At 44.7% G+C, this 14,788-nt stretch overlaps 1 protein-coding gene across 1 annotated transcript in view; it reads left to right on the forward strand.

Annotated features, from left to right (window-relative positions):
• The first annotated feature begins 5,140 nt into the window (after nucleotides 1-5,140).
• Nucleotides 5,141-14,788, forward strand: part of LOC115128568 (endonuclease/exonuclease/phosphatase family domain-containing protein 1-like) — a 30,311-nt gene continuing 20,663 nt past the window's right edge. The window contains exon 1 of the mRNA XM_029658501.2: nucleotides 5,141-6,423. Coding sequence (XP_029514361.1) covers nucleotides 5,573-6,423 — 851 coding nt within the window. The 5' untranslated portion in view covers nucleotides 5,141-5,572. The remainder of the gene's footprint in view (nucleotides 6,424-14,788) is intronic.

The following is a 14,788-nucleotide window of genomic DNA, read 5'->3' on the forward strand; positions in this document are numbered from 1 at the left end:
ATGGGCAGTGACTCTGCTGTCCTAGCTTCAGGGGGTAGATGGGCAGTGACTCTGCTGTCCTAGCTTCAGGGGGAAGATGGGCAGTGACTCTGCTGTCCTAGCTTCAGGGGAAGATGGACAGTGACTCTGCTGTCCTAGCTTCAGGGGGAAGATGGGCAGTGACTCTGCTGTCCTAGCTTCAGGGGGAAGATGGGCAGTGACTCTGCTGTCCTAGCTTCAGGGGGAAGATGGACAGTGACTCTGCTGTCCTAGCTTCAGGGGGAAGATGGGCAGTGACTCTGCTGTCCTAGCTTCAGGGGGAAGATGGGCAGTGACTCTGCTGTCCTAGCTTCAGGGGGAAGATGGACAGTGACTATGCTGTCCTAGCTTCAGGGGGAAGATGGACAGTGACTCTGCTGTCCTAGCTTCAGGGGGAAGATGGGCAGTGACTCTGCTGTCCTAGCTTCAGGGGGAAGATGGGCAGTGACTCTGCTGTCCTAGCTTCAGGGGGAAGATGGGCAGTGACTCTGCTGTCCTAGCTTCAGGGGGAAGATGGACAGTGACTCTGATGTCCTAGCTTCAGGGGGAAGATGGGCAGTGACTCTGCTGTCCTAGCTTCAGGGGGAAGATGGGCAGTGACTCTGCTGTCCTAGCTTCAGGGGGAAGATGGACAGTGACTCTGCTGTCCTAGCTTAAGGGGGAAGATGGGCAGTGACTCTGCTGTCCTAGTTTCAGGCGGAAGATGGGCAGTGACTCTGCTGTCCTAGCTTCAGGGGGATGATGGGCAGTGACTCTGCTGTCCTAGCTTCAGGGGGAAGATGGGCAGTGACTCTGCTGTCCTAGCTTCAGGGGGAAGATGGTTCCACCATTGAGGTGCCAGGACAGAGAAGAGCTTTGACTGGGCTGAGCGGGAGCTGCCCTGTCGTAGGTGTGTGAGGGCCAAGAGACCAGAGGTGGCAGAACGGAGGTGCTCGGGTTGGGTTGTCAGGTTTTAGCATAGCCAGAAGGTAGGGAGGGACAGTTCCTCTTGCTGCTCCGTAGGCAAGAATAGTGGTCTTGTAGTGGATGCGAGATTGGAAGCCGGTGGAGTGTGGAAGAGTGGGGTGATATGGGAGAACTTTGGAAGGTTGAAAACCAAGCGGGCTGCAGCGTTTTGGATGAGTGCAGGGGTTTGATGGTACAAGCAGGGAGCCCAGAAAACACACACAGTGCACTCGCTAGGTGTGCCACACTCTCGTTGTGTCACACAATAGGGTAACACAGCAGTACGTTAGTCTAACGGGCCTCTCAGTTTTGGACCCACTAAGGGATCAGGGGCCAGATTCTATTTTGTATGTGGGTCTGCACTGTTTCACCACCTGTGGTCTCTGCCACCATGGAGACGGGCCTTTTGTTAGCCAGAATCCCATTACGTCATTGGACCAGACAATGATTGTGTCTGTGTATCTTTGTGCATCTATGGCTACGTTTACACAGGCATCCCAATTCTGATATTTTTTTCTGAAAAAGATCTTACGTGAAAAGATCTGATGTGATTGGTCAAAATACCTATTGGTGGGACAAAGATCAGAAATGGACTGCCTGTGTAAACAGCCTATGTGTGTACCTGTCTCCAAAGCCACTTAGTTGGTGAGTGCATACATTTTTATTATGTTGACCCCTGTGGGAATTGAACCCACTACCTTGGCAGTGCTAGCACCAGTCTTGCATACTGAGACACACTTCGTATACGTGTCTGTGTCCATATGGGCAAGTTAGTTTATGTGGTGATATGATCAGAGTAATTGAGAGAAGTTGGATAGGGGCCAAGAAGAGAAAATGTTGGTTGTGATCTGGTCATGCTACAGCTCCATGCTCGACAGGTCAGAGCCTTGGCAGCCACAGCTAGAGTGAGTCAATATTGGCAAAGAAGTGGCATGGAATAGAGCACAGGGTTACTGGTAGGGGAAACAGGATCCTCGACATGACTGTCATCACTGCGTGATAGCTAAATCTTTACAGCTGTTTTTTGCTGTGATCACTTTATTATGTTATCCTTTTGTGAATCCATGCTGTTTTGGTACATCTTGTTTTGTGTTTTTTATCCATCTGTAGACATCAGACAGCTTTATTACCTGTTGGTGTTTTGTCAGTGATTACGACCCTCGGTATTGTGAAATAAGAACAGGGTTCAAGTAAAGGTGCAAGTGTTTTGACTTTGAGCCATGCCATGAAACACTCTGATGCTATATAAAGAGGTGTGATGGGAACAGCGCATGCATGGCTTCCCCCATCAGTACTGGTGGTGGAACCATACCGGTGTATGCTGCATGGCACTCAGACATCTTCCTGTCTACAGCTTCCAAGGCCTACATTTGCTGAATAAGGTGTGCTTAGAGCAGGGCTAGAGCAAAAGCCTGCATACACAGTTCCAAACGGGAATTCCACTGCTTTGTTATGCTGAACCCTCACAGCATAACATCCACATAGCTTTTTATTAAGTCTTCTAACATTCTAACAAAACACTAAGTGTTGTACAGCTCTGTTACATAGTTCAGAACTTGTTATACAGTTTGACAGCTTATCTGTCACCACCTTTATGTAGCCAGAGATGAAATCCAACATAATCCCCTTTTGGCTAATCTAAAATGCTAATGAGATGCTAATGAAATCAGAGGAGAAAAAAACCTGTCGTGGAGAGAACCAGAATGGTATTACTTAGCCTGGTTGTCCATTTAAACTGGCCACAATGCATCATGTTATGTAAAACTCTGACCACCTTCAGCACCTCTCTCTCATTGGTTGTTCTGTTGTCTGCATATTTCTATTTGACCGGAGAGGGAAGAAATGGGGCCTAGCTAATTTATTTCAGTTTTAGAGAGAATGAGAGAGCGAGAGAGACTGGAAGCTGTGGGCTATATTAACCTTTGAAATACACATTTATATTCTATCCCTGCTTGCAGTGCACCCATACAGTGGGGAGAACAAGTATTTGTTACACTGCCGATTTTGCAGGTTTTCCTATTTACAAAGCATGTAGAGGTCTGTAATTTTTATCATAGATAAAAATCTAGAAAATCACATTGTATGATTTTTAAGTAATTAATTAGCATTTTATTGCATGACATAAGTATTTGATCACCTACCAACCAGTAAGAATTCCAGCTCTCACAGACCTGTTAGTTTTTCTTTAAGAAGCCCTCCTGTTTTCCACTCATTACCTGTATTAACTGCACCTGTTTGAACTCGTTACCTGTATAAAAGACACCTGTCCACACACTCAATCAAACAGACTCCAACCTCTCCACAATGGCCAAAACCAGAGAGCTGTGTAAGGACATCAGTGTTAAAATTGTAGACCTGCACAAGGCTGGGATGGGCTACAGGACAATAGGCAAGCAGCTTGGTGAGAAAGCAACAACTGTTGGCGCAATTATTAGAAAATGGAAGAAGTTCAAGATGACAGTCAAACACCCACCCTCGGTCTGGGGCTCCATGCAAGATCTCACCTCGTGGGGCATCAATGATCATGAGGAAGGTGAGGGATCAGCCCAGAACTACACGGCAGGACCTGGTCAATGACCTGAAGAGAGCTGGGACCACAGTCTCAAAGAAAACCATAAATAACACATTATGCCGTCACGCATTAAAATCCTGCAGCGCACGCAAGGTCCCCCTGCTCAAGCCAGCGCATGTCCTGGCCCGTCTGAAGTTTGCCAATGACCATCTGGATGATCCAGAGAGAAGGTCATGTGGTCTGATAAGACAAAAATATAGCTTTTTGGTCTAAATTCCACTCGCCATGTTTGGAGGAAGAAAAAGGATGAGTACAACCCCAAGAACACCATCCCAACCGTGAAGCATGGAGGTGGAAACATCATTCTTTGGGGATGCTTTTCTGCAAAGGGGACAGGACGACTTCACCGTATTGAGGGGAGGATGGATGGGGCCATGTATCGCGAGATCTTGGCCAACAACCTCCTTCCCTCAAGTAAGAGCAATGAAGATGGGTCGTGGCTGGGTCTTCCAGCATGACAATGATCCGAAACACACAGCCAGGGCAACTAAGGAGTGGCTCCGTAAAAAGCATCTCAAGGTCCTGGAGTGGCCTAGCCAGTCTCCAGACCTGAACCCAATAGAATATCTTTGGAGGGAGCTGAAAATCTGTATTGCCCAGCGACAGCCCCGAAACCTGAAGGATCTGGAGAAGGTCTGTATGGAGGAGTGTGCCAAAATCCCTGCTTCAGTGTGTGCAACCCTGGTCAAGAACTACAGGAAACGTATGATCTCTGTAATTGCAAACAAAGGTTTCTGTACCAAATATTAAGTTCTGCTTTTCTGATGTATCAAATACTTATGTCATGCAATATAATGCAAATTAATTACTTAAAAATCATACAATGTGATTTTCTGGATTTTTGTTTTAGATTCCGTCTCCCACAGTAGAAGTGTACCTATGATAAAAAATGACATGCTTTGTAAGTAGGAAAACCTGCTAAATCGGCAGTGTATCAAATACTTGTTCTCCCCACTGTATCTGTGTATTTTATTTACTGAAAATAAATTAAGTGTTGTAACACTATTTGAAATGCAAAACTGAGAGGGTATTATTTGTTGAAGTGTCTGTGTAAAACAAATATATTACACATATTGTTTTATATTATTATAGTCATCTATTACATCTTATATCTCAACTTTAGTTTTAATAATAGCTTATTTTGTAGAAGAGAAAAGATAAATCTCATCATCATGCACACTTCTCCTTTTCATAAAGAGCACCTACATGTGAGTTGCTACCGTGTTTGAGTTTTTTCACCAACTCAATGAAAATAAATCATGTGTACCACTTGTGTAACCAGAGGTGTCAAACATAAACTAAACCAATAGATCAGGAGTTTTAATAGGGTTTTGATGTGGATTAAGTGTTTTATAACCCGTTGTAATATTCCTTATAACACACAAAGGGATTATATTTGTCTGCATTTTACATGTGAAAGCCTGTATTGAGAGCTCTTCTCTCTTTAGATTGTAACCATTTTAAACATGCATTATAACGTAAAGTAGATCAATTGAGTCAAATCTGAAGTCCTCTTCAATGACACAGTAAAACACTTGGACTGAAAAAAGGTTAGCGCCACGCCCCCCTGGTGTGATGACGAGACCAGCTGGCGTTTAACGCGAACACTGTGCTGCAGCACCAGCACGCCACCGGCTAGTTTCTCTAGGCAAGCTGACCGGTGTGGACGGTACCTGAATATTCAGCAAGGACCTAACACCAGCAGGTTTCATGATAAACATGGAGTGAGACAGACCGCTAAACGACTAAAGAATTGGACCTGCTGTTTTGTGCGTATTTTCTGACTATTTTAATCCCGAAAAAAACAAACACACGGTACAACATACTACGGCTCATATGTCTGTAAATTAGTAGAACTGTCACATCTACAACTGTCTTGCATGTCTGAGCAGGAGTCGATCAATCACACTGTAGGCTACTTTTACACGTTGTGCGCCTGCTGCTGTGGTGCTGCTGCCTTCGCCGCTCTGTCCGGTCTACCGGTGGTCTAGACTGCTCCAAGCCCCGGTGGATTGACCTGCCAACTGAGCCGCAGCCATGGGAGGGAATTTGGGGTGCCACCGCTCGATCCCTAAAGACCCGACGGATTTCAACAACAGCAATCGCAAGTTTAGCGCCGCGTGTAACTTCAGCCACATCCTCGTGAACCAAGAGCGGTTGAATATCAACACAGCCACCGAGGAGGAGCTGATGACTCTACCAGGAGTGAACCGCACAGTAGCGCAAAATATCGTGGAGTACCGGAACTGCATTGCGGGGTTTAAAAAGGTAGAGGACTTGGCTCTCGTGAGCGGAATCGGTGCCGGCAAACTGGAGATCATCAGACTGGAAATATGCGTCTCGAGCAGGACGAGTTCGTCCCAACACTCGCCGTCGTCTCTGCGTAAAGACTTCGAGCCCCACCTGTCAAGCACAGGTATGAACATCAACACCGCCACACCGGCGCAGTTCATGAGCATCCGTGGCATCACGGATAAAATAGCGAAGAACATAGTAGAATACCGGATGGAAAACGGTCCGTTTAAAAGCATCGAAGACTTGGTGAGGGTCAATCACATAAACTCATCTTTATTGGACAAAATTCGCTTTCAAGTGTTCGTAGAGCATTCCAGAACACCTTCCACCAATACCAACGGGGGGTTGGCATACACTACCAAGTCTCACCCGAGCCCCACATCATTCAGTCTCCGGAGTGAAGACATGGAGCTTCCACCCGGGGGGCCGACTCTGATCACGTCTGTGCGGCCCAACGTGGAGCCTCCCTCGGGGATGCGGGACGGGAAAGCGGTGGTCAGGGTGGCTACCTGGAACCTTCAGAACTGCTCCTGTGAAAAGGCCAACAACCCGGGCGTCAAAGAGGTCGTGTGTATGACATTGCTTGAAAACGAGTAAGTATTGATCTGGACCCTACTGACAAACGGTCCACTTTATAGACGTAAATTGTCCATTATACATTGTAGATTATATGCCAATGTATGGTGATCAAATCATTTCACTTCCACCGAATACAACAGGTGTGTACCTTACTGTGAAATGTTTAGGCCCTTAATCAAAATGCAGTTCAGGAAATAGTTAATTTTATTTTGTCAATATTTTCTTAACACAATAACAGTAAGGAGGCTATGTACAGGTTAGTTAAGGTCATTTGTACATTGTAGGTAGGGGTAAAGGGACTGTGCATAGATATTAAACAAAGAGTAGCAGCAGTGTAAAAACGTGTTGTGGGGTGGGTGTCAATGTAACTAGTCCGAGTGGCCATTTGATTAATTGTTCAGCAGTCTTATGGCTTGGGGGTAGGAGACTTTTCGAACTAGACTTGACGAGTCGGTACCGCGTCGGTACCTAGACTTGGCGCGTCGGTACCTAGACTTGGCGCGTCGGTACCTAGACTTGGCGCGTCGGTACCTAGACTTGGCGCGTCGGGACCTAGACTTGGCGCGTCGGGACCTAGACTTGGCGCGTCGGGACCTAGACTTGGCACGTCGGGACCAGACCTAGACTTGGCACGTCGGGACCAGACCTAGACTTGGCACGTCGGGACCAGACCTAGACTTGGCACGTCGGGACCTGACCTAGACTTGGCACGTCGGGACCTGACCTAGACTTGGCACGTCGGGACCTGACCTAGACTTGGCACGTCGGGACCTGGACCTAGACTTGGCATGTCGGTACCGCTTGCCATGCGGTAGCAGAGAGAAGTCTGACTTGGATGTTTCATCTGTGCTAAAAAAAGTGGACATGCGAAACATGGCCTGTGCATGACATGACACCTGTAATCCAAATAGATTTGTTAGATAAGGGAAGTGCTTGTAACTTGTTTTGTGTCCCTGGGGGAAAACACATCTGCAGGTGGTAGAGAACAATCACACTGTTCAGGATGGTTCCTAAATGAGGTCCTGCCAGGTAAACACCTATCACAGACCAGGTAAACTGTGTTAAGGGATAGAGCAGTCTGATCAGTAGTCTCGTTAGAAAGCCAGACCCTTAACTCACCACTGTGTTCAGCTTTATTTATCGATCGGAGACGATCAGTCGTTGAGTGTTTGGTCTTCGGTGGCTTTGATTGTCCCCAAGGCTACTCACAGAGACGTTCATGAACTCTCACTCTCTCCCTCTGTGGGCAGTGGGTGTGACTTCCCCAGTCGACTCAGTGCCTTAGCACTATGTGTTTTACACTGAACACAAATATTAACGCAACATATAAAGTGTTGGTTTCATGAGCTGAAATAAAAGATCAGATATTCCATATGTACAAATATATTATCTGTCAAATTTTGTGCACAAATTTGTTTACATCCCTGTTAGTGAGCATTTCTCATTTGCCAAGATAATCCATCCACCTGACAGGTGTGGCATATCAAGAAGCTGATTAAACAGCATGATCATTACACAGTTTCACCTTGTGCTGGGGACAGTAAAAGACCACTCTAAAAATTAGCAGTTTTGTCATACAACACAATGCCACTTTTTAAAGTAATTTGTGACGACAGATACATGTCTGTATTCCCAGTCATGTGAAATCCATAGATTAGGGCCTCATTTATTTATTTAAACGGACTGATTTCACATGAACTGTAACACAGTAAAATCAATGAAAATGTTGCATTTATATTTTTGTTCAATATAGTTCAGTGGTTGTTTTATATAATCCCCAGACCAGGACAGTGTGATGCAGCCGTGAGTCTAGAATGTCTTTCTGGGCCTCCTCATTGAGAGGGGGACACATTCCGCCTGGTGGTGTTAGGACACAGACACAAACACACACTGTGTGTTACAGACTGAAACTATCCCTGGTGTTAAGACTGAAACGCAGTGGCGGCTTCTGATTGGCTGAATACCCGCGGTGTGAGGTGGTTGCAGTTAATAACAAAGCAGCATGACAGAAATATGATGCCAAGTTTTCAAACTACTGCTAGTTTCTCTGAGAAGATGTGTGTGTGTGTGAAGTGATCTGTGCATTTGAACAACACCATATATTCACCTATTTCACTTTTTCATGTCAAACCAAATGACCACTGCAGCAAATGCTGACACTGTTTTGAACAGATTAAATTATACTATTATGAACGAACAACCAGTTTACGAATGAGTGCACCAGGGAGAAAGCAATAAGCATGCAGATGAAATAAGTGAAAACACATGCTCTAACTGGGGATAGCGAGCTAACATTTTACAGTGCATGATGCGCTAGCCAGTTAACTTTCATTCTGAAATAACTTCAAATTCCCGAGTTAGTCAGATATTAGATTAGGAAGCTCCCATGCCAATTTCAAGTCGAACTAGCAAGTAAGCTACCAGCTAGCTACACTGAGTGTATACAACATTAAGAACGTTTTCCTAATATTGAGTTGCACCCCCCCCCTTTTCCCTCAGAACAGCCTCAATTCTTCAGGGCATGGACTCTATTGAAAGCGTTCCACATGGATGCTGGCCCTTGTTGACTCTAATGCTAACCACAGTTGTATCAATTTGTCTGGATGTCCTTTGGGTGGTGGGCCATTCTTGATACACACGGGAAGCTGTTGAGTGTGTGAACCCAACTGGTGCGCCTGGCACCTACTACCATACCCAATTCAAAGGCACCTACAAATTCTGTCTTGCCAATTCACCCTCTGAATGGCACACATACACAATCCATGCCTCAATTGTCTCAAGGGTTAAAAATCCTTCTTTAACCTGTCTCCTCCCCTTCATCTACACTAATTAAATTGGATTTAACAGGTGGCATCAATAAGGGGTAATCTCATTCACCTGGTCTGTCAAAGAAAGAATTCCTCAGTGTATTTAAAAAATAAAATAAAAAGATGTTTACAATTGGTAAAAAAACAATCACAGGTGGGGCGCCGCCCCTTGTGTGCGGGTTGCCGCTACTGAAGCTACTTCTGTCAGTCGAGCATGTTATGGTAATTTTGGCAACTAGAGTCAAATCTTCCGCGTGGTCCCAAATCCAGTCTCACGAGAGTACTGTCATCATGCATACAGCACATGATCCTCGTGTCTGTCACTTAATGCAAGAAAGAACACCAAATATAATACTGCCCCACCCTAGTCTCAAACAGTACAGTCTCTCTCTCACACACACAGTTGTGTTTTACTCACTTTGTGGGGAGACAATTGGTTCCCATTTAAAAATCATTTTTTGTGACCTTAACACCAAACCCTTAAATGTATCCCTAATTCTAAACCAAAACACAACCCCTATGCCTAAAAATAGCAAATGAGTTTGATTACTATTCTTGAGGACTTCTGGTCCCCACAAGTATAGTTAAACGTGTGTGTGTGTGTGTGTGTGTGTGTGTACACATATATATGTAAAAGTCCTACAGGCACAGCAATCAGAGAAAACAATGCCCTTTCCAATGATTGACCAGCTTTAGCACAGTACTTTGACCCCAGGTACTTCTCTTCCTCCTCTGTACTGTTTGTATGTGCATGTTCTTTCTAAAGCAGTGATACTTCCCCTGGCTGTCTCCCCTCTTCCTGTGTTCTGTCAGACTATAGGTGAGTGTTATGGCTGGGGACATTGAGGCACAGGGCGGGAGGAAGGTGGAGGGAGAGGGATAATAAGGGGAGAGGAGGTGGAGAGGAATGGAGAGAAATGGAGTTGAAGGGGAGGGGTGTTGTCTGTTTGCTTAGCGCTCAGCTGTGGAGCAAAATATCACATACTTGAGTTTACAATACAAGCTGGGGCGTGTTGTTTTGGCCTGCCTCCAGCTAGCACAGGGAGCGAGTTACTGGAGTTCAATGAACTCCGCTCTGCACCACACGGAATCAAAGGTCAAACCGACAGACCATTGGCTACCAGTCCCACCAGCCAGCCTGACACAGTCTTGGGGGAAAGGACCCCCCCTCCAGTTATTTGTACTCAGTTGAGTACTGCCACTCCCATCCCCTGGCTGAGGGAACAAGGACGCGGTTTCACCACGCTGACTAGCTAGCTGGGAGAGGGAAGTTACTCTTGGCGAGCAGGGAGTATGGTTATAACAGTTCAACAGTACAGGGAATGTGTAGACTGGAGCTGCTGACACACAGTTGACTAACATCTCTGGAAGAAAAACAAATGAACAGCTCTATTACTGACAGACTCCAGGGATAACCTCTCTGTGTACTATGTTGTCTGTGAACGGTAGGAAAGGGAACGGTAGGCCACATTCTATAATGTCGGTTTTGCAAGATCAGTAGTGTGCCATGCTACGCGATATCTATTGTGCAATTGTTTAACCTTGGCTTTCACGAGCGGCAACTTCAGGAACATAGACCGACGCTAAGTGAACGAGGAAGGCTGACTAGCTAGCAGGGAGTAAGGTTAATACAGGATTTTGTCTTGTTCAGTGTTGTGTAAAACCTACTGTACTGTGGAAATAAGATTTGGATGTAAATGAGTCAAACCTGTTGAGAAACCATAGGTTAACCGTGGATGTGCAGCGCTAGCGAAAACCAACCCACCTGCCACCCTAAACACATTCTCTCACCCCAGGTCAACCTCTACAGGGTTAGTGGAAAAGGGCTTCCACGGTTTAAATGGGTCTGAACTGACTTGATCTACAGAGTAAACCACTCTTGTTTTCCCTAAAAAAAATAAAAAACTCCCCCACCCCAAGACATATCTGACACACTCAGGAAGGGCGTGGATTAGAGACCTGTTGTAATGTGTTCTAATCTTCATCATTAATGACGTTCGCCATTAGAACCCTGACAGTATTTCTAATCTAAATCGATTCGACCAGACTGACCCGATAACAGAAACAATGTGTTTCTGTGTTGATCTGTAGCTAGTTGGCTATTCCAAGGTCAATCGATCAATTTAGTAATTCAATCATCCAATGATTCCCATCACCACACAGTCTCTGGACAAGATCTTCTCGACTTCTAAACAGATTACCGGTATTACAGATCAACTGGGTTTTCTCGCTTCTAATGTTGAAGAAGCATGTTCTGTATTGAGTCATTCCATTTGATTTTTAATCACTTTTTGACTGTACCCCTTTTTGATGTGAACAACTTTCCATATGTATTTGCCCATGGAGGAAGTGGACTTGAATGCCAAAACGTTTAGGAGATGGAGGTGCTCAAAGTTGACCCGTTTTGCATACCCATACCATGAGACCTCCATGTCTTCATCACGGTAAAAGATAAATGGTTGCGTTTGACATCATTTTAAAGCTTACAAACGGGGTTGCCAAACTATATATATTTTTAAACCTTTTAACCAATGGCGGTCAGTGCCATTTAAGATGAGGGAGGACTTTTTTTTTTTTTCATGAGCATGGCCTAATTTCTATTACAGCATAACTCTCATTCTCATTCATATTCAATTAACCCAGTTCAATGTAACAGCGATAGGTTTAGGCTACTACATGATACTCTAATTTTCTGTTATTGTACAGTCAGTAAGCAGTTACACCGGAGGGCCCTTGTGGCAATAAATTAGTAACACCAAAAGCTTACCTTGACTTGGAAGAGTTCCAGTGTTATGTTGGAAAGCGATAGCCAGCTAGCTAACATAGCATCCCTCTTTTTGAGCATGGCGTTTCAGTAGGCTAAACTAGCTCGCTGCATTTGCGAACTACAGTCGGGCAAAAACGTTTTTTAGTCAGCCACCAATTGTGCAAGTTTTCCCACTTAAAAAGATGAGAGGCCTGTAATTTTCATCATAGGTACACTTCAACTATGACAGACAAAATGAGGAAAAACAAATCCAGAAAATCACATTGTAGGATTTTTTATGAATTTATTTGCAAATTATGGTGGAAAATAAGTAAGTATTTGGTCAATACCAAAAGTTTCTCAATACTTTGTTATATACCCTTTGTTGGCAATGACAGAGGTCAAACGTTTTCTGTAAGTCTTCACAAGGTTTTCACACTGTTGCTGGTATTTTGGCCCATTCCTCCATGCAGATCTCCTCTAGAGCAGTGATGTTTTGGGGCTGTTGCTGGGCAATACGGACTTTCAACTCCCTCCAAAGATTTTCTATGGGGTTGAGATCTGGAGACTGGCTAGGCCACTCCAGGACCTTGAAATGCTTCTTACGAAGTGGGAGAACTTGCACAATATGTGGCTGACTAAATACTTTCTTGCCCCACTGTATCTCTCTTTCTATTTCTCTCTTGCTTCATTTTGGAAGAAATGTATTTGTTCAACTATTGTCTTTTTCTCTGAGTCAATTACTCACCACATTTTACACACTGCAGTGCGAGCTAGCTGTAGCTTATGCTTCCTGCAATCAGAATAATAGAATGACATGTCAGTTCATGCTGCAAGAGCTTTGATAGGTTGGAGAATGTCCTCCGGAAGTTCTCACAATTACTGTAAGTCTCTGGAAGCGGGTGAGAACCGTAAGCCTCCTAGGTTTTGTATTGTAATCAATGTACCCAGAGGAAGATGGAAGCTAGCTGTCCTCCGGCTAGACCATGGTGCTACCCTACAGAGTGCTGTTGAGGCTACTGTAGACCATTGTATAATAGTGTGTTTTAATCAATTATTTGGTGACGTGATTATATTTAGTTTTATATAAAAAGGGTAACTTTTAATGCTTAAATATTCACATTTTTATGAAATTCACTGAGGATGGTCCTCCCCTTCCTCCTCTGAGGAGCCTCCACTGCTTTTAACGTAAATTATCTATCTGTTTCAATTTTGCGTATGTTGTAGCTTAGACCCTATTTGACATAATCTGGGGTGTTTGTTGTTCCCACCATCGGTTAAGACACAGCATGCTCTTAAATACAGGGTGGGTGTCATTTCAATCATAGAAATAGAATTCATAGAATGGACATGACCATTGAAGTTTTAATTGACTAAAAATGCTCACTTCTAATTACTATCACAAAGACGCCGGACCACCCACCGTCAAATGTCAATTTAAATGTGAATATCTCTATTTCAGTAGATTTCCTATGGAAGATTGATGGTATTTAAAGCAACTGATATTTCCATTCAAGTTAACATTCTCTAATGTGTGGTCCTCCAACTGTCTTTGTGCAACCATTTTGAAGTTGAAATATCAACTTTCTCATTTTAGTACAGCCAAAGCATGACACCCACCCTGTGTTCAAGAGCATGCTGTGTCTCAACTGATGGTGGGCACAACACGAACACCTCAATGTAAAATAGGGTCTAAGCTACAACATGTGCAGAGTTTACGAGTTTTTAGATAATTTACATAAGTTCAAAAATGTATTTTCTCTCAAATATAGAATTAGTTTGATAAGCCTTTTAAAGGATATCATTCTCAACCTTTTATATTTTCCAGTGATGGAGGTCTCGTGGTAGGGTGGGTAATGGAAAATTGGTCAACTTTTAAGACTTCTATTTCCTAATTGCTTTGGCATTCAGGTCCAAAAAGTCATTTTCTGATCTTCTCCCATGGGCATGGCAAGTTTTGTTTAAAACAAAAGGGATTCTGTCAAGTGATTGAAATCAAATGGAATGACCCCATTTAGCAGGCCTGTTCTAGCTGACAGGCCCTTAACCCAGACGATAAGGGTATGATGTTGGTAAATGTGTGCATGCCTGAATGACATGGCTAGTATAGATCTCACCTACTGAAGCTCCTTTGTTAACTGTCACAACACTCCCATGTCTCTCTCTACCAATCTAGCTGTCCAGCTTTTCCAGGTATGTGTGTGTGAGAACACTTACATCTTCCAGCCAGCTGCAGTAGTTGAGATTTTACCTCCCCAACCCGCACCACAGTCCTGACCCAGCAGGTCTGAATTCCAAGCAGGGAGGCGGGTGTTCAGCACCCGGGGGTTGGGTGTTCAGCACCCGGGGGTTGGGTGTTGATGGCGCTGCTTACCTGCCACTAACCATGTTAATCCCTGTCAGTGCATGATGGGGAGGTCTGCTACATCTCACCTGCAGCAGCAGGTCTGTTCCCCCGACTCACAGAACTGCCAGAACGGAGCAGACTGACTGCCAGAACAGACATCATGACTATGTGCTGGACTCTGCTGCTATGGTAACACCCTCTGTGTATCCCAATGAAATCCAGAGCTATCAGAGAGGCACAGTTTCTCTCTCAGCCCTGTCAGCGTATTATGTGAGTGTGTGTGAGAGTGACTCGGGATTGATGCTGAGGTTGTGTGTGTTGTTGGGAAGGTTGTGCTCTGTGTGTGTGTGGCTGACGCGGAGTGTTAAGAGCACAGAGGGCGAAGGCGCTCATGTGGAAAATTCCATTAGGCAAGCAGTTTGTGACCGACAGAAGGACAGACCGTGAGTGAGAGGCATTACCCAGAAAACACTGCTTCT

The sequence above is a fragment of the Oncorhynchus nerka genome, linkage group LG4, assembly GCF_034236695.1.
Source record: "Oncorhynchus nerka isolate Pitt River linkage group LG4, Oner_Uvic_2.0, whole genome shotgun sequence".
Taxonomy (NCBI): Eukaryota; Metazoa; Chordata; class Actinopteri; order Salmoniformes; family Salmonidae; genus Oncorhynchus; species Oncorhynchus nerka.